Below are 24,871 nucleotides of genomic sequence, written 5' to 3'. Positions count from 1 at the left end.
AAATTTCACATAATTCAAAAGAATTTTCATGATGTAGCTAAGCCACATTCAAAAGAGGAATGCACACAGAAACAGTATTTGGTAGGTTCCCTGAAGCACATGTTGCTCTCTGGAACAATGTAGGAGTTCCCCCAACCAATCTTTTCACATTTTGTTTAACTGTACATGTATAACAAACCCACTCTCAGCACACACACTGATTCTGTGTGTGTGTTTATGTAGGTGGGTGATTCCCACTCTTCGATGAAGCCACAACTGCTTTGTTTTTCGGACTTTGTCATTTTCTATGTGTATTTTGAGTGGTTACAGACAAAATGACCACATAAGTGATAACTTCTTGACGGAGAGAAGCAGTGTGCACAAGGCACAGACAGGAGCTGCATCCAGACAGCAACACAGTCCACACATCAATCACTCCCCACGTCGGCTGGCTTTTTTCTTTTTTTTGGCCTAACAATGATGACACAATTTATTCATGCACATCGTGACATTAAAATATCACAGCAGATTAAAATCTCCCTGGAATTTTAAACTAAGCGTCAGGTCATGGTGCAACTAAAATGTAACAGCCTTCTCCTTCGCTGTGCAACTGGCCACATTGTAATACCAAGCATGGCAAACTGGCAGTGGGATTCCAGCCAGAGCCTGGTGTGAATTCATCAGGGGTGATTTACACGCTGACAGGAGCCGGGGGGAGAAACGGAGCGTCTGCGTAAACCCCCGCCTCTCGCCCTCGGCCGCAAAGCTTATCAGCACCTGCAGCGACTCTCCGTCCAAACAGCTCACCTGATTTACGGGGCCTGGGACAACAAGATGAGCGGCTGTTTGCCTAGCCCCCCCCCGCCCCCCCGCCCCCCACCCCCCAACCCCCAACCCTGCCCACCTCCTTCATCATACAGCCCATTCAGAACTTTTTTCGAGTTGCGATAAAGGCCTCTCCCTCCTCTTTGTTTGCCCGTGTGCTGAAGGCCGATAGCGGTAACATTCAAGCCACAAACACGGGATTTACATCGGTCAGGGGGAGAGGAAATGAGATGATACAGAGCAAGACATCTGTAAACCAGCGCTGCCCGTGCCAGTCCTGACATTTATCCAGAAACGAGAAGAAAACGGCTCTCACAATAATTGTTTCTGCTGTAAGGTGAAAGGTTACATTTCTTCAAAGACAAATCAAACCCAAACCATCTACACAAGAAACCGCTCACATAAAGAAATTTAACACATGGAAAAAAAAATTGAAATACTATGTGGTTGGCTGTCTAGGGTGTCCAAGGAACAGGGTGTCTTACCGAAGGCAGCAGTCATGGCGGGGTCCAGGGTGGGCTGACCATCGCCTGAAGGGAGATCGAGGCGCGTGAAGTCCCTGCTCTTGTCATTGTTGTATTTAACATTCAGGCTGGTCAGTTTAGAGAACTCAATACGCAGGGTGCAGCAAGCATTGTATATGTTCTGGCCATCCAAAGTCTGGGTCAGAGAATAGAGAGATTGAGAATGGATCAGAGACAAAGGCATGGATTATCAACAGGTATCCTTTCAGATTTGAAGAAGATTGGTACCTCTGGGTTAAATCAGAATTAAATCCAGATTAAAAACAGATTCAGATAATCAGTAAATTATTTTCGGTTAACATTTGGTCAACACATTTTGCTGACTGTAAGGAACATGTTTTCCAAAAAAACCATTTCATTTACAATTTATACACGTATGTCATTCAATTCCATTACTGGACCATGAGCGAGTACCTTGATTTCCTTCCAGATAAGAGATCAGCATTCACACACTACCTGAGGTCGATAGGAACGTAATGATTAATGTCATTAGTTTTAATTAAGAATAGATTTTGGCTGAGCTTCCTTTGGCTGGTTCTCATCACACCAATACTCCAAAGTGTCTTCTGTGCTAGCGATCAAAATCTGAGTGCTACCGAATGTTAGAAAAATACCGAAAGACAGAACCACCATCAAACCCCGGAAAAAAACTCTTTATTCTCCATTTTGTTTTAACTTCAAGCTACATAATGAATGCGATCCCAATGAATGCGATGAATCTCTGAACCTGTTCTTTCATTTTGAAAGATGATGCACAGCTGCAATTATTCTTATGATACTTTACAGACCATTATAGCTCTGATACACATGACTAAAGTCCACATTTTCCAAAATTTCTTCAGAGCAGGCCATTATTCCAAAACAAATATTTTTTTCAGGTCATTACTTTAATCCCCATGAGCATGTTTTGTTTAGAAGGCTGGCACATTACACAATAATAAAGGCATATGGTATACTACCTTTCTGCACAATATAAGACATTTTCCAGTGCTGATGGAATTTGTCCCCTGATGTGCTGTGACAGAATGGGGTACCCATTAGAGGTAGGATGGGACTGCAGGATAGGTGGAGTGACATGCCCTCCCTCAAGGAAGCCCTTCATTAAATAAACCCTGATGACAAACATTCGTCAACTGCGCCCTTCTACCGCGGCAGCCGGCTGCATTGGCTCAGGCTGCGGACCCGTATTTTCACTGCAAAGCTAAAGAGAGATACTGCGGGGGTGGGTTTTGCGGATTGTTTCTTTCTCTTTGTCAATTAGATATGGGCTACTGCCATGTTTCGTAAAAATAATGAGGCCGATTTGCATTTGTTTTGTCTTCAGAGAACTCCTTTTTTCCCTGAGTATTTTTTTTCCAGAGGTGCTCACTACAATAGGCCCCACCATAACACTTACAAATCTTTTCATTGTGCAGGGTAGAAATGCAACATGGCAGGAGCACAATGGATAACACCAGCAGACCAAAGGAGTAATTACTTGCTTTTTTGTTCCAATGACGCTCATTAGATATCCACTGCGGTGACAAATTAATCACTGGGGCCTGAGATTTGTGCTGTGTGGTAAGGCCTGGTTTTTAGGGGAAGGAAATGGCAGCCAAACTGACAAAACTCTGATTTAGCAGGAGCAATACAGAATTCTCAATCCTTTCACCAGACAGCTATGCTTTGAGGAAAGAAAATAGACCAAGAAATGTGTAAAAAGAATAGAAATTTACACAAAAAGTACACACAAGCCACCTGAAATAAAACCTGAAAAGAATGCCACAGTAGCCACATTCACACTGCCTGCTTTTTTGAGCTATTTTTCATAAAGTGGGTTTAACACTACCGTGCCAGTGATTGAACTGGTGAATGTTTGTATCACATGGTTACTGGTGTGTTAAGAGAGAGGTTATAAATATCAGACAGCTTTGCTAATCAGAGTTCAAAATGTTTTGGACCTCCTTAGTTACCAGTACCTCCTATGTGTGACTAAAAACTAATGGTTGCATTCGTAACGTTGACTCTGATTGATAGTCAACATGCTAAGGGTCTACAAAGAAGAGAGACATTGAAGAGTTTCTCCCTCTCGAAACATGAATCAAATGAGGCAACTGCATGCATCTTATTCTTACGCTTAAACAAATACTAAGGCAGCAAAACCAGACAGCTTACAAAGAGACATTGTGAAGCTGGTGCACTTGTATGAGTAAACGCACCTTATCCCGCCTTGACACTTCATGTAAGACATAAATAGCATTGTGTCCCTCCACCACTGAAAAAATTACTGTAAGGGTAAGGAGATTGCTGCCTTCTCAAGCAGGCTTAGGTGCCACAATATTGTAGCACAAACCATACTGACATTGGCAGGACTTCCTCTCCTGAACGGCATCCCCCTCAACAGGGAGTTACCTATAATGTTATCACTGGTGTGTCTGTGTGACAGAGCATTAGGATTGGGTCACAACACATCACATGAGCACAGGCAATAATAATGATTCTTAGCTATTTCCTTGACAGCCATTTCTCTTTATTTGTCTCTGAGCCAGACGGAGACTAGGTTCTAGCACAGAGAAAACCATGGTTTTCCCACCTGAATACCATGATGGCAAAAAGACAGCATCTTAGTGGGTAAAACACAAGGAGCCAATAAGACAGCTCTAGACAGCATACTTGGGTGTTACAGCTGTGGGGTAGTGGGAATATGTTCCTAAAGATTCTAAAGAAAAAAACACAATAACTCTGAATCAACAGCTGTTGCATGGCAGCAGCAGCTGGTGTTGCCTGCTGCACGGTTTGTAGGTTCAGCTTCAGAGATTTGACAGTTTTGAGAGGTTGGCAGACCGAGGAGGAAGACTGCTCTGATTCCCTGTGCTTACACTCCATGTCATGTTTCCCCCCTTGAGGCCTAGTCGGACTTGGCCGCATGTAACCTCATCAGGTGAGGAGTCCCAGACGGCTCCATCCGCTCTTTTGTGAAAGACTGGACTCAGAAAACTATGGTGGCACTCAGGCTCGTGGACAAAGAGACTAACAGCCCATAGAGTTTTGGCATCATGATTAAGACATATGGAGATGAGAGGCTTGAAGAGAAATAGAACATCCTTAGAGGCTGAAGCACAGATACAGTGTACATGCAGCTTCCGTTTTTTCCATTAAATCAAAGTTTTGTTTTTACCTTGTATGGTTAGTACCTGGCCATTTCATGTGGCCAACTACATAATTACCTATAATGTTCAAAATTGCCTGTAGGCTGCTGTAGGAAAAGGCCTATAATAGCAGAAGAAACAATCTGTCATAGGAGCTGACAGAGACTCTGAGCAAAGTGAAAAATTGAAATGTTTTGAAAAAATAAGTCTTTACCATTCACACAAGTATTACATTCTCCAAGCACTATTCAAATGCACGAATGTGCAAAAGGTGCACGGTCAATGCCTGGCACAACGCGAATGTTGCTACACTAGAAATGTACTGGCATACGGAAGGCATCAGTATTGTGTAAAAGATGACAAATGAGAAATACTAGCCATTCAAAGCAGGCAAAGTGTTGACAAGTCTGTTGTCTTAGTTATGTCAGTGATAGTATGATGAAGAGGGGTCAGTGGTGAAAGTCTAACAATGCTTAGGTAGACTACCACAATCTATGCCCATGAAAACCCTAATCATTATCCACAAAAGATCCAATACTTTTAAAAGGGACATTTAACAAAGTAAGTTCACGGTCTGATTTGTACCAGAATAACATTTTTCAGGCAGTTATTTATTTATAGGCAACATCTGATACCAGCCAATTACGTAACACACAACAAGAAAATCAGAGGTTGTCAGTACTAACCACTTTGGCATGGTGTGCATTCATAGGATCGGCATACTGTAACAAGGCCTGGAACTGGTTATTCTTGGTGAAAGTTATGATTTTCAGCACTGTCCCAAACTTAGAGAAGATCTGTGGGGAACCACAAGAAAACATACAGTCACACAGTGTAGGAACAGTTCTCCACATTCAAGCTTCAGGCATCAACAAACATTGACTGGGAATATTGGCTGCCAATATGATCTCATGTTTTGATTCATGACTACACACATGCAAGACAAGCTACTAACTTTACTCTTTATGCCACTGTCATTTGTAGCATTTTTTTAATTTCTCATATTATGTAGAACAATTCTAGATAGCAGACCAGAGGCACTGTTAGAGACAGAGGCACCAAGGCCAGGATTCAGTCAAAACTGCCAAGTTGTCTGAAGGGACAACAGGTTTGGGGACTAATGTGAGTTGGGACATGTTTGATTTGTGAGGAGAAAGCTGTAAGATATCAGAAAATAAAGTTGTTATAATTAGAATAACTAATGTCTACTGATAATATATATTCGCTGAACAGTGTGGATGGTTAGCTAGCTGAGTTGCCAAATTCTCAATGTATTATATATTTTGAAGAACACATAATATAAATGCTATACTCACTATAATACTACATGAACCAGCTATGACATGAAATTTACTTTTGTGATTATAAAGTGTGTTACTTTTCCTTAAAAGGATTAAAAGTGGAGTGAAATTGGAAAGAGGCAAACAGATACCTCAGAAAAAAAATTTGGACTTGTCCTTTGACAAAAGGACTCAGCCTGGGCACTATAAATTTATACTACACCTTTTCCTGTTTTGGTCATTATGATCATAAGTCTGTGTATAAGGTTGAGTCAATTGAATAAAGGCTAAATTTAATGTTTTTGAGTGATTCACACCTTTTCTTAAGATGACTTGGTGGTTTCAATTGAATCCAGGTCTAGATTAAATGGCTATGGCACCTACAAATTTCTGCATTTCAAAGAAAATTCTTCTGCCTTATCCTGCCCTTTAAATATCCTGTCCAGTATTCAAAGTCACCTGACAGAAGTCATGCCACAAACTTTGAACAGGACATAGCCAGTGAGGCTGGGCTTACCTGGTGCAGCACCTCCAAAGAGACAGGGTAGAAAAGGTTCTCCACTATGATGCGCAGTACCGGGCTCTGCCCCGGCATCAGGCCGCCGTCGCCAGCCGATGCAGAGCCAGACAGGGTCATGTTCCCAGAATGCACTGCGTTAACCGCCTGTAACGCTGCCTGAGCTCTCTGTCAAACACATTATTACTCTGTATTATTTATTCATCAGGCACCCTTATCCCACAGCCACTTACGCAGTTTATATTTCAGACACAGCTTCAGGTGAAGCACTTCAAAGGCACAGTAATTTAAAGTATAACCACTTGCTGCACACAAGTTGTGCTTTGACATGTTAAATAAACAATGTAAGTTATGTATGTTTGAATGTTAACATTCAGGCCAGACATAATATCCAACAATTATTTCATTCATTTGAATTAGACATTTTTAATTTATGTTCTCCAGCAGTTGTTATTCAAAGATGCCATTTAGAACAAATGTTTACATGCCTGTGGCTCAACAGAGAGGTTAACTATGTGCAGATTTCAGCTCCCAGCATTAAATCTAGGATGTTACCTCAGTTGAAGAGAGGCTATCATAGTAGAACCCGCATATCCAATTCCCCCAGCATCCTTCAGCATGAGCCAACAATGATATTGTCTAAGATAAACAGGCAAGACAATGACACCCACAAAGAAAGACTGATGCTTTGGCTTTCTTTGGGACTTAAGAAATCCAACTATGACGGATGCGTGTGAATAAGATGACAGCATTGTTAGTGGTAATCTGAGGGGAGTAATTCCCAATGAACTCCTACTGCGTGAAATGGTGCATGACACTTACCCCCTGGTTGGGCAGATTATCGGTCTTGAGTTCTCGGTGGTTGGAGTACTGGATGAAAACAGGCTGGTTGCGGAGGTGGGGGGTGGCAGTGGTGTAGTAGTTGACCATCGTTATCGCCGCTTCCTCAGAAGCCATTTCTATAAAAGCCTTGTGCAAAGACAGACCAAAGCAATTGACACAGATGTGTGTCTGGATCATTATGGTTGTGGCTAATATAACCCCTGGGTGATGGAAAAAAAATGTATCACCACAACAAAGAAATCTCTGTGCAATGAGGATCTGTATGGCATTTCCACTGTACTTAACCAGATCAGCCAGTTCAGAGAATTCGGTTTCATTTTTAACTATTCTAAAAACAGATGAGGAAAATGCACAAGGAATTGCTTTCTACTATCTGTAGCAGAAGACTGATGTGAAATGGCTTACTTTTGTGCTGCTACCATGTGTTGTCACATGTAAAATTATTCCACCTGGTTTGAATACAGAGTGAGATAAATAAGACATCTTGTAGAAAAAAGGCAGAATCCCTTTTGAAGCTCAACCAGTAGATATCGCGCAGGGAAATTTATGTATCAAAGCATCTGGTCATTTAGTGGTCTTTCTTTCATGTTTAAATGTGTCATTTGAATTTAAATATGAAAGGGCACTTGAGCAAGATGCCGGTCTGCAGTCCTCTTGCATCTGTCTTACTTCTTATCAAAGAGACATTGATGCGTTTGAACAGATACATACTCCAACACCTTGTGTCTGTGCATCGCAAATGAGGAGGAGATAGACAACAAAAGTGTCTGCACAGGGATGCCTGTCTCAGAGTGGCTATCGTCACTGAACACACTCTGTTTGGTAGCAAACAGATGGAAACGCAACAGTAAATTAAAATGGAGCAGTCCTTTTCAAAATCATGTTCAAAATATGTCCACTTAATCTGATTCAGAGAGGAAAATATATAAAGAAATGGCAGATTTACTGTACTGAAAGTAAACTGAAGCTTTTGCCAAACAAAAAAAACAAAACAAAACAAAAAACCATTAAAAAAAACCTGAGCCAGCCACTGCCCATTTAGAGAATATTGCTACACCTTGACAGAGGGTTTTTGTCAAGACCGAGAGATCTCTCACAGGCAATATTCACTCTGACTCTGATGCAGGTGGGAAATGGTCCTTACTCTAATGGAAACTGAAAATCAAAGATTCCCTCAGTGTCTTTATTTATAGCCTAAACGGAGAGGACAGCTGTAACATGCCAGACAACATTTTTACAGTAACTAAACAAGGCGGGATGGGGTACTAATGTAGATGGAAGGCTCCACATGTGTGTTTTCGCCCTTGCCTGTGAGGTCATCGGTCATCGTATTAACCTCCCACAGCACAAAATGTACTTGAACTAACAAAGGTCCTACCTACTTCTGGGCGGGAAATATCTGATTAATAAAACTGTATTTAGATCACAGTAGAGGCTTCTTCTAATGGTCTCTCCTTCTCCCATTTCAATAAAAACAGATATGCCGGGAAGCCAGGCTTACACCTTCAGGTATAAATAAAGCTTAAGGTTTGCCAAGACATACAGTAGAAATGTGTGGAAAACAGGAGTAAGCATACTAAATATATAATCAATCACCAAGCTGACTCAGTGTGAAAATTCAAGTGTAGCTTGGTGGTCCATCTTGCATATTTAATACACTTGGCTTGTGAGCATCATATTAGAGTGTCAAAACATGCAGGATAAAAAAGGTGAGGGAGAAAGCACAGTTATGGATGATTGAGGCCCAATGTTCAGCCTTCTACAGGGATGTGAATGAACAAGCAGGGACGTACTTGGTTTTTCCCTTTGAGCATTAACAGGTTGGTGACTTTGCCGAAGGGGACTCCTAGTGAGATGACCTCTGCTTCGGAGACCTCGATGGGAATCTTACGGATGTGCAGAACGCGGGATGGGCCACAGGGAGGTCGGTCTCCTTTAAATTTCTTGCTGTCGTTGCCATTAGCTACAGGAGGACAGTGTTCTCATTAGGGCTAAGCATTCAACAGGTACATATGTCTGAGTTCAGAATTTATCTTCACCTCATGTCACATTCACATACACATAATAATTCTTAGTCTTCAAAGTCAGCTGTCAGCTCTGGACATGACAGAACTGTAAAACTGAACCTCTTCACGACTAAGGATGATCTAAAGATTACTATAACTATGCAAGGCAAACAAAGGACTAAACTCTTGAAAGCAGTCCCACTGAGGCGGGGGGGGGGGGGGGGGGGTGGGACAACTGATCTCTGATCATTCAAATGGGCATTTCACTGACTAAAACTAAGAAGGCTACACCTACAAATGACTGAAAATCACAAGAGAAAAAGCTTCTTATAGGATTACATGGATTATGAAGGCTGGTAAACTGCAAATGGTGCAGGCCGTTGTGGGTAATTTGGCACCCGGGATACAGGAGCTCTAGAATGGCAGACAGTGAGAGAAGCATGTCTTTTTGTTTCAGATCTCTACTTCCCTTCAATTCTGGCAGGCAGAGATGTCCAATGTAAGAGTCATATTTTTTATCCGATAAGTTCATTATTTATTTTTTTGCCAGTCTCTTTTGTATAAAGAAAGTAGAAAAGTACATGAATACTTAAACCACATCCATTAAATAACTTTGTAATAGGCAACAAATGGCTGTTCAGAGTGCTGGCTGCCAGTGACTGTTTATTTAACCTTGGCTCCCACTACAACTAGTCTAGAATAGTCCATGAAAGGCATTCATGACATGACACCATGGGAACTAGGACCTCAGAGACTTAGAGAAGACTACAGTAGCTACTGTCTGTTTGTTTTTGTGTAGTGACTGACAACTGCAAAGAGACTGCAAAATACACACACACACACATTATATATATATATATATATATATATATATATATACACATATACATATATGTATTATCACTATATGTAGGCATGATCATGATAGCCATGATTTCCCATTTGTAACTCTAACACTACACAATAATGTTTAAAGTCTAACTAGCCAGCTAATAGAAATTCAGAAATTACCAAGACAGTTAAGACACTTCATGCAATTTCTCTTTAACTGGTAAAACTTTCTTATTGTTAAAACCTAATTTAAACTGATTAAAAAAATTCATGTTGTGGTTAAAATAATACAAGAATTATTTCAAAATGTTAAAATGATATCATGGCTGGGAGAAATGGTGGACTCTACCTGACTGAGAGGATGTATATTAATTAACAGCAACTCTGAGACATTTCAATGCATAGCTATATCACAGTTTCAGCAGAAATTGCCCAAAAGCAGTTTAAAATCAAATATCCTACTTACTTAAATGGCATTTGATACAACAGTGATTTGACACAGTAACAACATCCAGACATAAGCAAATGGTATCAACTACCCCCCAAATGAGTGACTTTTAAATCTCATCCAGCCATTATGGATATAGACATATTTATGCCCTGACAGTGCACACAGGGAGGTTATTGGTTCACACATTCAAGTTGAGTGTAAGCAAGTTTGGTCAGTTTCCACAACCTTGTAACCCTATTCCCAAGCACCAAGTCATTAAACTCAGAAATGTTGGTAGGTGCGGAAAAAGTATATACATAGCTAGCTGGTTGGAGAAACACATGCTCAGTATTTAAATGAATGCTAACTGCAGTTATTACAGTAACTTTAATGACATTTCAAATGTGCAGAATCAGTGCTGTGTTGCAAATACCCCTGGTGATCAACAGGAACATGCCGTTTATTCTTAACAAATAACGTTCAGTGTTTCAAATTTGGACCAAATACTCCCGCGGATGTGATAAACATATAACATTTTTCTCTGAAAAATAAAAAGCCATTTGTTTAATGCATGCACGTTTATTCTGATGGCAAGCAGCCATGGTATAAGCACAATAACCCACTCCAAGCTGTGATGTTGTATTAAAATAAAGCACTTCAGCTTTCAAGTGTTGAGCTGCAGTGAAATAGCAGATGATTCATTCCTTCTAAGTGATGGGCTATACTTGGAATTCTTATGGCTATTTTTCTCAGAACGCAATATATTCAGGAACTTAATTTTAAACAAAGGTTTTGAACTGCATCATTTTAGGTGTAATTTAGCAGACTCCATAGTAACTCATCCACCTTTCCAGCACTATCCTCAGGCTTCTTCAGTCATACCTGGGAAGGCAAAGAAAAACTTGGGAAAACTCAAATCAATCCCGTCAGTGGTAATGGGTAAGACTGCTAGCTGGTAAAGATGCAGCTTTCTCTCAAAATTCTATCTGAAGTCTAGGATATTTTTGGAGAATGATCTGGTGTCATAAGCCTCTCTAAAGCTGGTTTCTACCAAATATCAAAAAAGGTTTACCTGTTAAATTCTCAGTGCCATGAAAGCCCTTCTCTCATTACCATCAGAGTTATTCCTGTGAGCCAAGACAATAAGGGAAAGGAAGAAAAAAATGCAGAAAAGAAACTGCTTCTGTTACCAGAAGCTCAACCTATTGAATGCATCACAGCAGACAGCATTCACTCACTGTTACAGGTGAGATTTAATCTATTACACATTTTACAAGCATGACAGCAGGGGCAACACTCACTCACCGTTACAAGTGCAACAACTGGGTCAACATTCACTTAAACTCTCAAAGGATATTTATCTATCCACTACTAGTATCCTCAGGGTGATTTCACAGCAACCTTCACAGTGATTTCACACAGGGGCAATGTAAGTCCATCCTTTTTTAGAAAGGGTACACCCATTCCAGAGCCTCTGGCTCCAACATTCACTTCACTTTTCTGGTTTTATCTGGGATAAAAAGGGGAAAGTTACTAAATAAGGGAAGGGGGAAGACACTATATCTGTATGGGGTACCTGTTTCCCATAACACCCTACAAAAAATGTAGCAGCACCTCATGAAAGAATCTAAAACTAATTCCTGTCTCTGTATCTGCATTAGAGAGCATCTCTCAAGTGGGAGTTGAACAATGGTGAAAAATCCAGCACCACACAGAATATATTAGGACAAGATACAGTGCACAAATGGTCACTAGCAAGGCGTGATCCACCAAGACAGTTTGAAGCCCAAGTACTGAGAATACAACTGGTTCCCCTGGTCTCTTGAACCCTGCATCACTGGTATTATTATGTGAGACAGCGTCTTTCCAAGCGCCCAGTGACCGGACCAAAACACCAAGCAAGCGTTCTAGCGGTACATATGCACAAAAATACAGCAAAATCAAAGAGGAACATTCTGAAAGTGAGGCATATGCAAATCCCTGCAGCAGCTCCTGCTCCTGTTTTCTTCCACAACATGAAGCATTACAGGGAGGGAAGGCAGGACAGAAATGCTCTGGCTGACAGCACTACTCTACGCGTTTCACCCTGTCCACACACACGCCCAGCTCCTCACTGGATACGGCTCACCCCAGACTAACCTGAATGCATTTGACCATGCTGTGTGCACGGTCACAACGTTCTGTGTGTTTATGTTTACAGAACTGCTGTCATTAAACTTACTGGAGGTCACATGATTGCTAACAATAAGCAAAGACGAGACAAAAATGATGCTAGTTCAGGTCGGTCACAAATTCTGGGGTCAAAGCAACAAGCTGGGTGCTCACACTGCCTTTTAACTTCAGGTACTCTCTTTTTCTTTTTTAAGACCAACATGCTCTGAAGTTTTACCAACTGATAAAACCATCAAAGGGAAGCAGACACTAATCTATTCTTTTTGGGTATGAACATCCTCCTCCATGGTTTTGAATGCTGCCATCCTTAAAAAAAGAATATTCCCACAAGAATGGCCAGCTACTTGATTAATGTTTTGTAAATATATGGTTTTTCAAACTACTGACACTGACATTACAATAGCGATTTAGTGACACTAACCTTTTGACTTTTATTGCGCCTACAGTCCATCCATATCTCTGCAGTGCCAATGTCAAAAGTGTCCCACCAGTAACACAATAAAATATGTGATATTTTAAATACTAGATGACGGGCTACATAATCTAATAGGCTTTCAGCAATTAAAACACTGCTGTTTATTTTTTAACGTTTGCTATGACGCAGTTTCATAAAATAGAGAATAATAACAACAATAATAGTGGAAAAAAATAATAGTAATAAAAATACTAAAACTGCAGATACATATAACTACACCTCAGGGAAGATTAATATTGATTCCTGGTTTCAGGTCTCTCACTACGTGTAAGTAGACAGTGAAATAGAAGGCAATGATTGGCTCGGCTTCCAATGACCCTGTGTTTCCATGGTGACATGACGATGACCTGTCGACTGCATCTGGCAGTAGCAAGGCAATTCATCTCCTAGTGCAGTTAACAAAATTTTGGTGTATGTTTAATGGAATTAGGGAGCCTATCCCATACAATTATGCATGCCAGAGACCTTTGAAAATTGATCAACAAACCCCTCAAACTAGGAGCCAGTGGCTATGTCTGGTACATAATAGCTTCATAAATTACAAACACTGACGCATTCAGTGGAGATCATGTTCAGTGACCTAGAAATACTTGTATTTACTATTAAAAATTAAGAGCTATTTTCTTTAAAAACACCTAAGGCTACAATCAGTACTTTACCTTAAAATCACCTTTTAAATTCTGCATTAAAGTTATTGAAGTTGTTCTGGTAAAAGTTATTAAGAATTTGTAGTCAACTCAGGAGAGAGTACGCAGATTACAGCTGTCAAATATTGTGCAAAACCTTCACATTTTATCCAAGCAATGATTAATTATTCTGTACAGTTCATAGCTCAGGTGATTTTGGTTTGATTTGGTTGATTTTGGTGTTACGTCTCAGAACAGTACAAACCTCATGCTCATTGCTGTAGCAGTCTTTCATACGATAACATTGTTCAATTGGTTGCAAACATGAGGCAGGAAATGGCAGACTGTTAATTGCGACATATCTTTAAAAATGTGTGAAAGGAGAGACACATATGTTATTTAATGTAATGTTAAAAAGGACTTGAACTGCATTTTCACTGACATTTGTCCAACTTCAGGAAAAAGGGATTGAGTGCAACATTTCTCTGAGACAGACCTGGCCAGGGACCTGCCAGGGAAGTTGCTAGGTCATGCTAGAATGCTTGAAATGCGATACACACCACACTGCTCTAGCATTAACTAGTCAACAATTCTGATTTCTGGCATTCTTTACATACTTTCCTGAGCAAAGCACTGCTGATCCTTTCCAACGTCCATGCTGAATCACATTTTACTTCCTTCACAAACATATGCCGAATGCTCTGATCTGTTTTTTAGGAGTCGTCATCATCAAGACTGTAATGGGAAACTGAAATTACATGACAGCGGTGTCATTATGATGCATAAGCAGGAGCGGGGTGTTCCCGAAAGGAACTGGTACTAAATATCACATGATCACTTTTGTAAACCACCCTGGCACACCAGCAGTACCTTGGAGCTTACACATACAGTACCAGTCAAAAGCTTGGACACACTTGATTAAGATAATGGAAAACATGTATTCAATGCTTGAAATTTGTTTCTCAGACAAATATAAATAGTGAAGTTGATGCCTATGCATGAATTTATTTCCAAAAAATATTTTTTTTTTGGCTACTTTGAAGAATCTAAAATATAAGATAGTTTTGATTAGTTTAACACTTTTTTGGTCACTGCAGAATTCCATTTAGGTTATTTCATAGTTTTGATTTATTTACTATTATTCTGAAATGAGGAAAATAGTAAAAATAAAGAATGAAAGTTGTGTCCAAACTTTTGACTGGTACTGTACATGACCAGATTCAGTTAACATGCTGCACCAAAATAAAACCAAAACAGGGACCCTATAACTGAGGTTGTGTTGCTGCACCGCTGAGCTGAAAGACTGTTTTGTGGAACAATTTCAATGGCAAGCAGAACTCCTCAGTCAGGCCAGGAAGGAATGCAGCATGTGTACTCACCCAAGTGACACATTTTTGCGTGTTTGTGGCTTCACTGTGCTCACAAGAACACAACCACTCACACTTATTTTTCCAAGATGCTGGACACCTGTGTGCCTAATCAATATGGCTCCATTAGCTTTCTCACCTAGCAGTGAAGCAACTGTGGTAAATCGCAGAAAACAGTTTCCTCAAATAGTGGAACCCCTTGACCCAAGGCCCTAACTGCATCTGAAGATTGCACCTCCATACCTGCTGTTTGACACTGTGGTCTACGACTCTATTTTGCACACAATGCGTGCAGCAGCTACTGCACAATCCTGGCGCAACAAAATCAAAACACGAGGGAACAATAAACTAATAACCAAAGACCAAACCCTCTAGGGGTGAGGCACAATGCATGTTTGTAAAAAGAAATACACTTTCAACTGATAAACAGATGACGAAGGTCCTAGTTACTGTAGGAGAGGCCTTGATTTGGGGCAGAAGTTGTTGCCATTTTAGAGGGTCATGCGTTGTGAGTGTGGTCCTCCGAGCACAACAGTCTGGCCAGTTTGACCCAAATTCCAAGGCAGAAATAAAAAGGAATGGCTGATTACCAACCAATGGGATGTTGTTTTTTCTGGATGAAACAGACAGCTTTTACCAAACCCCATTTAAATCTTTGCAACAGTACAGAAAGCTATCTAAATCTATTCTAAATAAGCTCAAAACAAATTTCAATTCTCATTAAAAGCACAAGTAAATAAAGTTTTGTTTCCACTGACAGCTTCACTGAAACAAAGCATGGGTGAGCAACAAACTCACATTAATTTAATTTGCTTTAGTGGGAAGAGCTTCTATGAAAATATTGACGTTTTCTGTCTGCACTTTGTCTAAGAGCAGTCTAAGCATGGCTATCTCAGTTCACTGCTTTGTAAATACGGGTTTACGCATTCACCATAACACTTAGTGATGACCATGTGCAATGCAAGCTCACTGTCATTCAGTTTAGCAACAAAAATAATACATCGGCTGAGGTAACAGTATAGACTCTCTGACATCTCTCTACTGTGAGATGCAACACACACAACACATTTCTAAAAATATTCACTGGAAATTTCAATTTGGCCACACTAATCTCTGTAGTATGTAGTAAGTTTTTCAGCTAATAGCGTTTTGCATTGCTTTTTGAAAACAAATTTATGCTTCTGCCTCTTAGGCAATTCAATTTTGAATTAAGGCTCACTGAAGCAAAACATTGGATATAATGAAATTTATCTAGGCAAATGTAATTTTTAAAGGCAAAACTCCAAAAGAGCAATAAAATGAACTGCGAACACAAAAGTTGTAGGTGTGATTTGCCTTCACATGAACAGGCTAAATATAGCATAATGTGAGAAAGCAAAGGGGTGGTGAGCAGCTGATATGCAGTATGTTTTCAGCACCGAAGATCGCTGTGCAGATCATTTACTAAGGAATGTAATGGCTTACTCCAGTAAGAACCCATTCAAAACTGTGGGGCGGGCCGCTTAAAACACAATTTATTTAAACATAAAACAGATTGAAACAATGACTACAGTTCCTTGCTGTTAAAACTAAGCATTTTTAGTAATTTCTGTATACTGACACAAGTTATTATGAGAATATTTATTGGTTTTAAAAAAATACATTTAAGTTTATTGCATTAGAGTACTGACAAGAGAACAGGCATATACAGTGCATGTATGGAAAACATGAGATGTAATGACTAATGGCTACCAGTCAAAAGATAACATGAATAATGGAATAATAGACACTTTTCTGCACCGCTTCCTACTGCACGACATCAACGATAACGATCAGCTCCCAGAGTGCTGGTGCTTTACACAGATTGTGGTCTACTGCTGTCTTGAAAAGAAAAAAAATTTCGCCACCTCAGACCAGGAGGAAACATAGCCTGTTGTACATATCCATTAGTGACACAAATGTGCCCTAGGTACAATTACAACTGCATTCCATTCCAGCAAAATGATTTTAGAGGAAGCTACCATCGTACAGCTGGAATAAATGCATCTAGCTGTAGATTTCTTTTTGTAATATGCTGGTTAAACAGTAAATGACAGGGTATCAAGATGACCATGAATGATGTGAGAGGATAAATATCTTGTAAGTTATTTAAAAAGTTATGTAAAGGTACTTAAAAGGTTAAATAGAGAAGCTACCTAGCACTTTTTCCAAGTATGACACAGCAAGCCTGACACTCAACTCCGACCTCTCTTGTAAGGCTGACACATTTACATGGAAACCACAGCGGAATTAGAGAGGAAAATTATGCGGCAATAGCAGGCCAATGTCCAGAGGTACTGTCAACGTTATCTGAGAGTGAATTTACCGTACCTGTAGATGGAGTGGAATTGCTCATGGTAGAAGGGCCACAAGTGAAACCAGAAGAAAGAGGCTCCTCAGATCCTCGCTGAAAGACAAAAAATGGGGGAGATCTGTTGGTTGTATGGACACCATTTTGCCACCCCTAAACCAACAAACATACTTTTGAATCTACAATCTTCCAGTAAATAATACAGAGCACTTGTGGAAAATGTCAAACTATGCCTGAAGAGGTCTGAAGTCAAACAGCTGTATCGAATGATATCTACATTGGTTATTTTTACTTCTAACTTGCTAGTTCAAACATTACATTGATTTAGCAGATGCTATTATCCAGAGCAACTTCTAGCACAAGAGAACAGAAGTGTATCCATTCAAGTTGAATGAGCAGCAGTGCCAGACCAGGCTCACTCACACTACCAGACCAGTGAGTGTGAGCAAAACACTATTCAAGCACTCCCACAAGTTAATTTGTGCAACCTGACTAGACAGCCTAGAAACTAAGGGAAGCCAAGTACACACAACCATACATCACAGCCACTAGATCATAGAATCCATAAGAAATTGCAAGACTACACATAAAATAAACAGCAAGTAATACAAGTAGCAGGTGTTAGGGGGTGGGGATTGAGGTGGAACTGAAATGCAGTCTGAAGAGGTTGGTTTGCGTCAGAAGATGGCCAGAAATTCCGCTGTCCTGACCCCTGTTGGAAGTTCATTCCACCACTGGGGAACCAGTACAGACAGACATCATATCTGAAAGGAGTGACCCCATCTGGGCAGTACAAACAGTCTGAAGACTGATTGGTGGTATGAGCTGAACTAGGTATGAACTGATATGAGCTGCGTGCAATACATAGTGAGGTAGGGGTGGATCCTTCGGATATTGTACAAAAAGAATCTGCATGTCCAACGCAATTGCATGTAGAGTGAAAAACTAACAAAAAGGTTTAGATGAGAATAAAATTAAAATTCTCACACTTAAGAAAATGGGGTAGAAGGAGTAGTTTGGTTTACAGACTGCTCAGAGTGGGTATCACTTCAAAATGAAATAAAATGAAATGCTGTGCTAAGCACCTGCAATGCTGTAGCTACCACAATTGTACTAGCCCAGGTTGCTGTTCACTTCCTGTTGGAGGGTGTGTTGCTGGTAACAACTTGCTAAGAGATCAGAAGAGCTTTAGGGCAGGCAAACTGCTGCTAGTTACACAGTAGTAACCGCAGTAACACAGCAGAACCACTGTTTGTATGTTAAAATTATGGAGGATTTCCAATTGATATTGACCACATGCTGCAGGAGAGCTATTTTTGAGTCTACTCTACAACTGTGAAAATTCCTTGGAACTACAAAAATACACATTAAGGGTATTATTATATAAGCAGTTATCAATGTTGTAAAAAAATTATTTTATGTTACGCTGTAAATATATTAGTTTTTTTCCCCTACTCCATAGAAAACTGTCTGATTTTCACTTACATGAACTAAACTGGTTCTACTCACTGATCTGAGTTCTCCTTTGAAAGTATGTCAGTTGAAATTTACACCAGAAGAAAATTCATCCCTGAAAGGTTAAAAAAATCTGTCAAAAATACCCTTGTCTCAGCATAAAAGCTCCTGCATTTTCAACATAAGTGTTTGCAATGGGTGACATTCCATGAAGAGCATTACAATGCCAAGAACGGGCTTCATGACCTTCTTGACAGTAAGAAAATAAAAATGAACAAAACAATTGTATGGGTGCCCATTTATAAAAATAGGGAACTGTATGTAAAAGCTCTACATTTGTTTTAAACAGGAGGAATATAAACCAGTTGGAAACCCTTTTAACGATTTAGTTAATCACAGGCCATCTAATCCTCAAATCTCAATCTACACATTTGTGAATTTCATCATACATGTTCACATTTTTTTCTACAAGTGATAATTTAAACATACAAGTTCAGATTTTTATTCTGTAAGTTCTCACATTGTATTCTACAAGTTCTTAAAATCAGGTCTACAAGCTCTCCCATTTTGCAACATATTTACCTTCATACAGACAGGTCCAAAGTTAGAACAACTGCCAGAGAACAGTCAAAGTGTTAACACATGTTAAATATAAGAAATATCAACACTTAACAACAACCTGAGTATGTTTTGATGGCTAATGACTGCTCACGCAACCAATGTTTCTTAGGGTGTTCAAGTGGTCATTCACCTTTCATGCATTAGAGAGAGTGAATGTAAGGATGCAATGTCAGGCCATGAAACTCTAGTGGAAGAACACAGAGAAAGAGAATTCAACACTATTGAAGTGGTTTCCTTACTTTCGATGCATGACTACTAAATTATATGGCAAGAATATTTTAACATTTTTTAACAAGTATGTTTCAGTTTTTCAAAGAAAAAAAAACATTACATTAACATAACATTAAAATAATCAATCCATTGACTCAGGTGGTGTTTAAAGCATATAAATCTACCCTCAGGTGTGTCGATTCAATCTAAAGGTGTACCCAGTTGGATAACTGAAACCGCAATACCAATATCCTGTAAATGGATATAACTATTTCATTGGTCAGTTACAAAATGGTATCTTCAGTGTGCCACTACATCTTTGGAGGGCAAGACATTAAAGGAAATGTTTTCATTTGCCTTTCATTTCCTGAGCAAGAAAGTCTCACCAGAGGGAATACTTCACTAATTAACTTCCTCCAAAGCTCTATTTTTAGTCTTTCAGGGCCAAAAGGGGGATATCCTTGGAACAACTTACATTTTGAGCCAATGTGACAGTTGGTAGAATAGAACAGCCCTGTGTAATGTATTTTGTGCATTTAGAGCTAATGAAGTGACAAAGGAAAATCAAGGATTAAAAGGCACCGGGCCAGTGAAGGGCAGCATATTTTTTTAAACCTGTGCTGGTGCACAATGTAATTTCAAAAAGGTAGTTTAATTCCTTCAACAGAGCTGTAATAGACACAAAACATTATAAAACATTCATTTACATAAATCACAGAAAAATAAAGATCAACAGCTTTTTTCTGTCCTTACAAAGGAAAAAAATCAACAGCAGTGAGCCAACCTAGTGGGCTCAATGTTAAAATCCATATAGCAGAGGACAGGAACAGCATACTGGCAGCGCTGGAGACTCACAGGGTTACTTAGACTACATAACGTGAGCATCAGCAGAGGACTAGAGTCAGCAGAGGGTTTCACTTTCCCACTTACAAAAAAATGTACTTGGTGTTAAAATGTCAATTTGTTTCTTGTTTGTCAACTAGCAATCAAACACATTTCAGGAAATGTAGCAAAACACATTCAATCCCAACAATCCGTGAATGCCTATGGGGCTGGGGAATGGGTCAGGGATTGCAGGGTCCCATAGTAATATACAACTGTATTATACAGCCAGGACGCCTGATTAATAATCTCCATCAGAGTTGAAGGCTATTTCATGTTTACCAAAGCAAGAAACAGAGAGTCCTTTGATAAAGAACGCTAGCTCTGAGAAGTCTGATATGCCTGTTAGTGCCAATTAAGAAAGGAGATATTAATAGCATCCCATAAGATTTACTCCAGATAGCTGATGGCATATCAAATACTAATAATAGAGTGAAAAGACTCCAGCCTGACTTCCAAAGAAGAGCAAAAAAAATTTAAGGTGAAGAAAGATGACTTCAGCTGTAAGCATGGGCTTCAGTTATGCTACCATTACTGCGCAGTTCATTTTATGTAAGCTAACTCTCATCTGGTTTCCTTTTGACGTCTCCTTTCCTCCTTTAGAAGAAGTAGTCGTATCTTTTTTTAGTTGATATTCAAATCCCTGTTGCCGGAGTATGAATATGCAAAAACGATGCAATCTCTTTACCCTTTATGGCCGAGCCCTTCTCTAATGTCCCTGACATTTCGTCTCGCAAGCGAGAGATGCATGTACACAGGCAGCTCTCCGTCTGACCCGAAATGGCAGCGGTAATGGGGCCGTTCGAAGAGGTTCCACATCCCAGTCCCGCCTCTGCTCCATCATTTCACAAACGGCGCTCTCCTGGGGATGGGGGGGGCGGGGGGGGTCGCGCCCTCCGTGAATCCTTCCGCATTGAAATTCACATCGTCAATGGCTGAGTACAGACCCGTGCCATTTCCCCTCGCTGCCGTCATTACAGCAAAGTGTCTTTAATTAGTGAGAGAGTGGCCTGATATCAATTAAAGTAATTCACCGCCATCGCTTCATCTAACCAATTCCTTCATGGAATCTGATACGCCACTAAACAGAAACGCACTCATTGGCCGTCTTTTTTAAGCAAGAAAATAACAGAATAAGAGCATACCCAGACAAATGATCTGGCATGATGTGCCATGTCCTTTCTTTGCCTTCATTATATCATATGTCATAATCGGAGATAGCCACCAGCTGGACATAAAACTTGCAGAAAATGAGTTGGATACATGCTTAACAAATGGCCACAGGACATCACATCTTCCTTGTCACATTGGTTCTTCTGTAATGAGTCAGGACTGTTCAACACATTGCCCCTAAATCAACAAGGGTTTTGCAAAGGGGGGATTTTTCAAAGTGATCCGCCAAAGGCTTGTGGCCCTCACAGATTTCCAGATGTACTGTTCTCTACTCCAGCTATGCTGCTCCACACACCAAATATGCTGTTCTCTACTCCAGAGATGCTGTTCTCTACTCCAGAGATGCTGCTCCCTACTCCAGATATGGAATTCCAAATAACAGACACCAGTAAAAGGAATCCTGTAACTCTTCTGCAATGTGACCAAATGTTTCTTGTCAGTGTAACACAGGCCAAAGGGGGGTTTAAATGTGACCCTGGTATTTTCTGGAATAAAATGCAATATTTTTAACAATATGACTGTACAATGTTATTAGGATTGAAATATATTATTTTACACTTACTCCAAGCAGAAAGAACAGACAAAAGTATGGATTGATATCGTAAAGAAATTTCAGTGTCACCATTTGGATTATTAAACACCATGTGTTCATATGTTTAGATCCTGTTTTAAAATCCCACTGTGAAATTCATTCCGTGTGAAATTCAGACTGCATTATAATTCTTGTCCCAGAGACCACTGCAGTGGACAGACAGCATGGTATTTTACCTGTGCTGCACATAATAACAAGGTAAAGGGCCTGAGCAGAAATATTTGATGTGCTTACATTTTGCAGTGGAGGGTGGAGCTTAAATGCACTACATAGCACAAAACACCATAATTTGTTTACTGAATAAGGAATTACCATCAAACCTTTGACAAGACATAGGCAGCTTTTGATTTATTTCCACTTCTTCTAATGGATCTGATGTTTTAATGAAGTTTTAATACAAAAAAGTTCAGAAAGGTTAAAATAAAGGTATGAAATGAATATGAATCTCTGTGACTATCACATACAATTTAAGGGGATCACCAGAACTGAGCTGGCATCACCTGACCACCCTGTGAAGGGACAGATAGTGGTTCGGACAAATTGTTACTGTCAGACCTCACTGGATTCTGATAACGTTCACTGCCACACAGCTAACACTTAATTTTGCTTCTCAATGCAAATGAGGTGCCAGATGGCTCCAGGATAAACCTGAGTGATGCAAGCTCCCTGCTCTGTCAGAAACCAGGCCTTTGTGACGTATCCATAATGTATTGGATAATGTGACTTCACTATCAGGGCCAAAGGCCTCCAAACAGAACAGTCAGACCAAACAAAGAAACAAAACAGAGCACCACTTCTACTTTGCTTCAAAACATTAACTTCTGAATTATGCCCTTACAACCTGAAAACCCATTTCATATTTTTATCTGGTTATACTTATTTTAATGAACAGCTACAATTCCTAATGCCCAGCCAGCTGTGGTCTGAGTCTCTTTCTGTTGCTTTGACAACTTAATTTGATCTTTTCCAGACCACTGGCAAGAGGATATAATGTTGTTTATCTTGGAGGATTAAAACATATGTTCCCCTTATGCACATTTTAATGGGAGATTACTGTGATTCATCCTACTTCGTACATTAAATCTGGTAATAATGAATATTTGATAATGTGCGCACCATCGTATAGTTAATACAGAATAATTTAGAATGTACTGCAACTGGTGTGAAAACAGAGAACTCACAAAGAACAATCCCTGTTTCTGTTTATCTCCTGTTTAATTCTGTTTCACAATATTCAAGGTGGGGAGTATTTCAACAATAATTATTATATTCCCCAAGGTTTAGTGGCTTGTTTACAAACAGTCAAGTGAAATCTTGTCAGGTAATAGGAGAAAAGATGACATGCATCGCTGTCCGAGACATAAAACAGTCACTGCGGATTACCATTGCGGGATGAGTCATTGCAAGTTCCAAATTAGTCTATCTTTAGGATCATGTATGACAGTACATTAGGTTTCAAATTACTTGTTACTCCACACAGGCCCCTTACTGTATGTGGGCTCCTAATGTACAGCGGTTGTCTTTGATGATTTGCTAGTCAGCAGGAAACCTTTCAAAAAAGACAGCAGTGAGGAAAAAAGAGAGTCTCCATGGAAACAGAACAGGGGAAGACAGTGAATCATGATGAAGAGAGCAGTGGGCTCTATCCAAGCTTTCACCCGGAGGTGGCACATCTCCGCAGCCATTGCTACCACATGGCACACAAGTGGCACAGTACAGACCGGGGCAAGTCTCTGTACACTGCAATGGTGCAACCCTGTGACAGAGTGAAATGGATTAGCACTGTGGTCAATCTAAAACCAGGTGCAACAGCCAACAAAGCGCACTGCACCACTACAGTGATCATCAGTTTTATTCTGTAAACCCATTTCCAATTTCAAGAAATTTGTTTAATCTCAAACGCAGAATAACTGGGGAAAAAATACAAATGCAAAACCATTCCCATTACAGATTACAGTGCAACTGAAATGAGCAATAAACTGAGAAAATACAGGATTCAAAACTATGCTTGACTCAAGGCTTTACCAATGCAGTTACTATTCCCGGTGCATTTTTGAAAGTACTGCAGTTTGATGAGAAACAGTGTTCTTGTGAGGTTTAAGGCTGTTTTGCTGAAGGACTGTGCTCTACCCATATGAAAACAAAATACATTGCAATATTTTGAGAAAAATGCCCAAGAATATATAGCAAATGCATTTAAAATATATCCATGGAAAGCAAAAATATAATGCAATGTATTGAAATGGAGTTAATGTATGCATTTTCAATATATTGATTTAGCCAAAAAAATACATTCTCTAAAATGCAATGTCAGTCATCATTTTTGGTATGGGTAATCAGTAAATGCCTCTGTATTGTTACCGCAAATAAACCCTGAACCTCTCTTGCCCTATATACACACTACTGTCCTGGCTAACAGCTAACTGATCAATACCTCAGGATCCAATCTATCTGTACACAGTAAACCAACTCACAGCATTACTGCTTACTGCCTACTGGAAGACGCTTATATTATGGCCAATTGATGTGTATTGCATTTTCTCGCGTTAAACCATGTGCTCTTCAGGATCAAACAGAAATGTAATCAAACAGCAAGACAAAACAGC

General features: G+C 39.8%; 1 protein-coding gene across 2 annotated transcripts in view; it reads right to left on the bottom strand.

Moving 5' to 3' along the window:
• Positions 1 to 24,871, bottom strand: part of ptbp3 (polypyrimidine tract binding protein 3) — a 77,179-nt gene that overhangs the window by 12,186 nt on the left and 40,122 nt on the right. For both annotated transcript variants that reach the window (XM_036528730.1, XM_036528732.1), the window contains exons 2-7: positions 17,353 to 17,428; positions 8,890 to 9,059; positions 7,076 to 7,222; positions 6,254 to 6,421; positions 5,143 to 5,253; positions 1,290 to 1,464 (exon numbers count right to left, since the gene is read on the bottom strand). In XM_036528730.1, the coding sequence (XP_036384623.1) occupies positions 1,290 to 1,464; positions 5,143 to 5,253; positions 6,254 to 6,421; positions 7,076 to 7,222; positions 8,890 to 9,059; positions 17,353 to 17,377 (796 nt within the window). In that variant the 5' untranslated portion in view covers positions 17,378 to 17,428. The remainder of the gene's footprint in view (positions 1 to 1,289; positions 1,465 to 5,142; positions 5,254 to 6,253; positions 6,422 to 7,075; positions 7,223 to 8,889; positions 9,060 to 17,352; positions 17,429 to 24,871) is intronic.

Source organism: Megalops cyprinoides, chromosome 5, assembly GCF_013368585.1.
Source record: "Megalops cyprinoides isolate fMegCyp1 chromosome 5, fMegCyp1.pri, whole genome shotgun sequence".
Taxonomy (NCBI): Eukaryota; Metazoa; Chordata; class Actinopteri; order Elopiformes; family Megalopidae; genus Megalops; species Megalops cyprinoides.
This window is presented reverse-complemented; position numbering and strand designations above follow the sequence as displayed.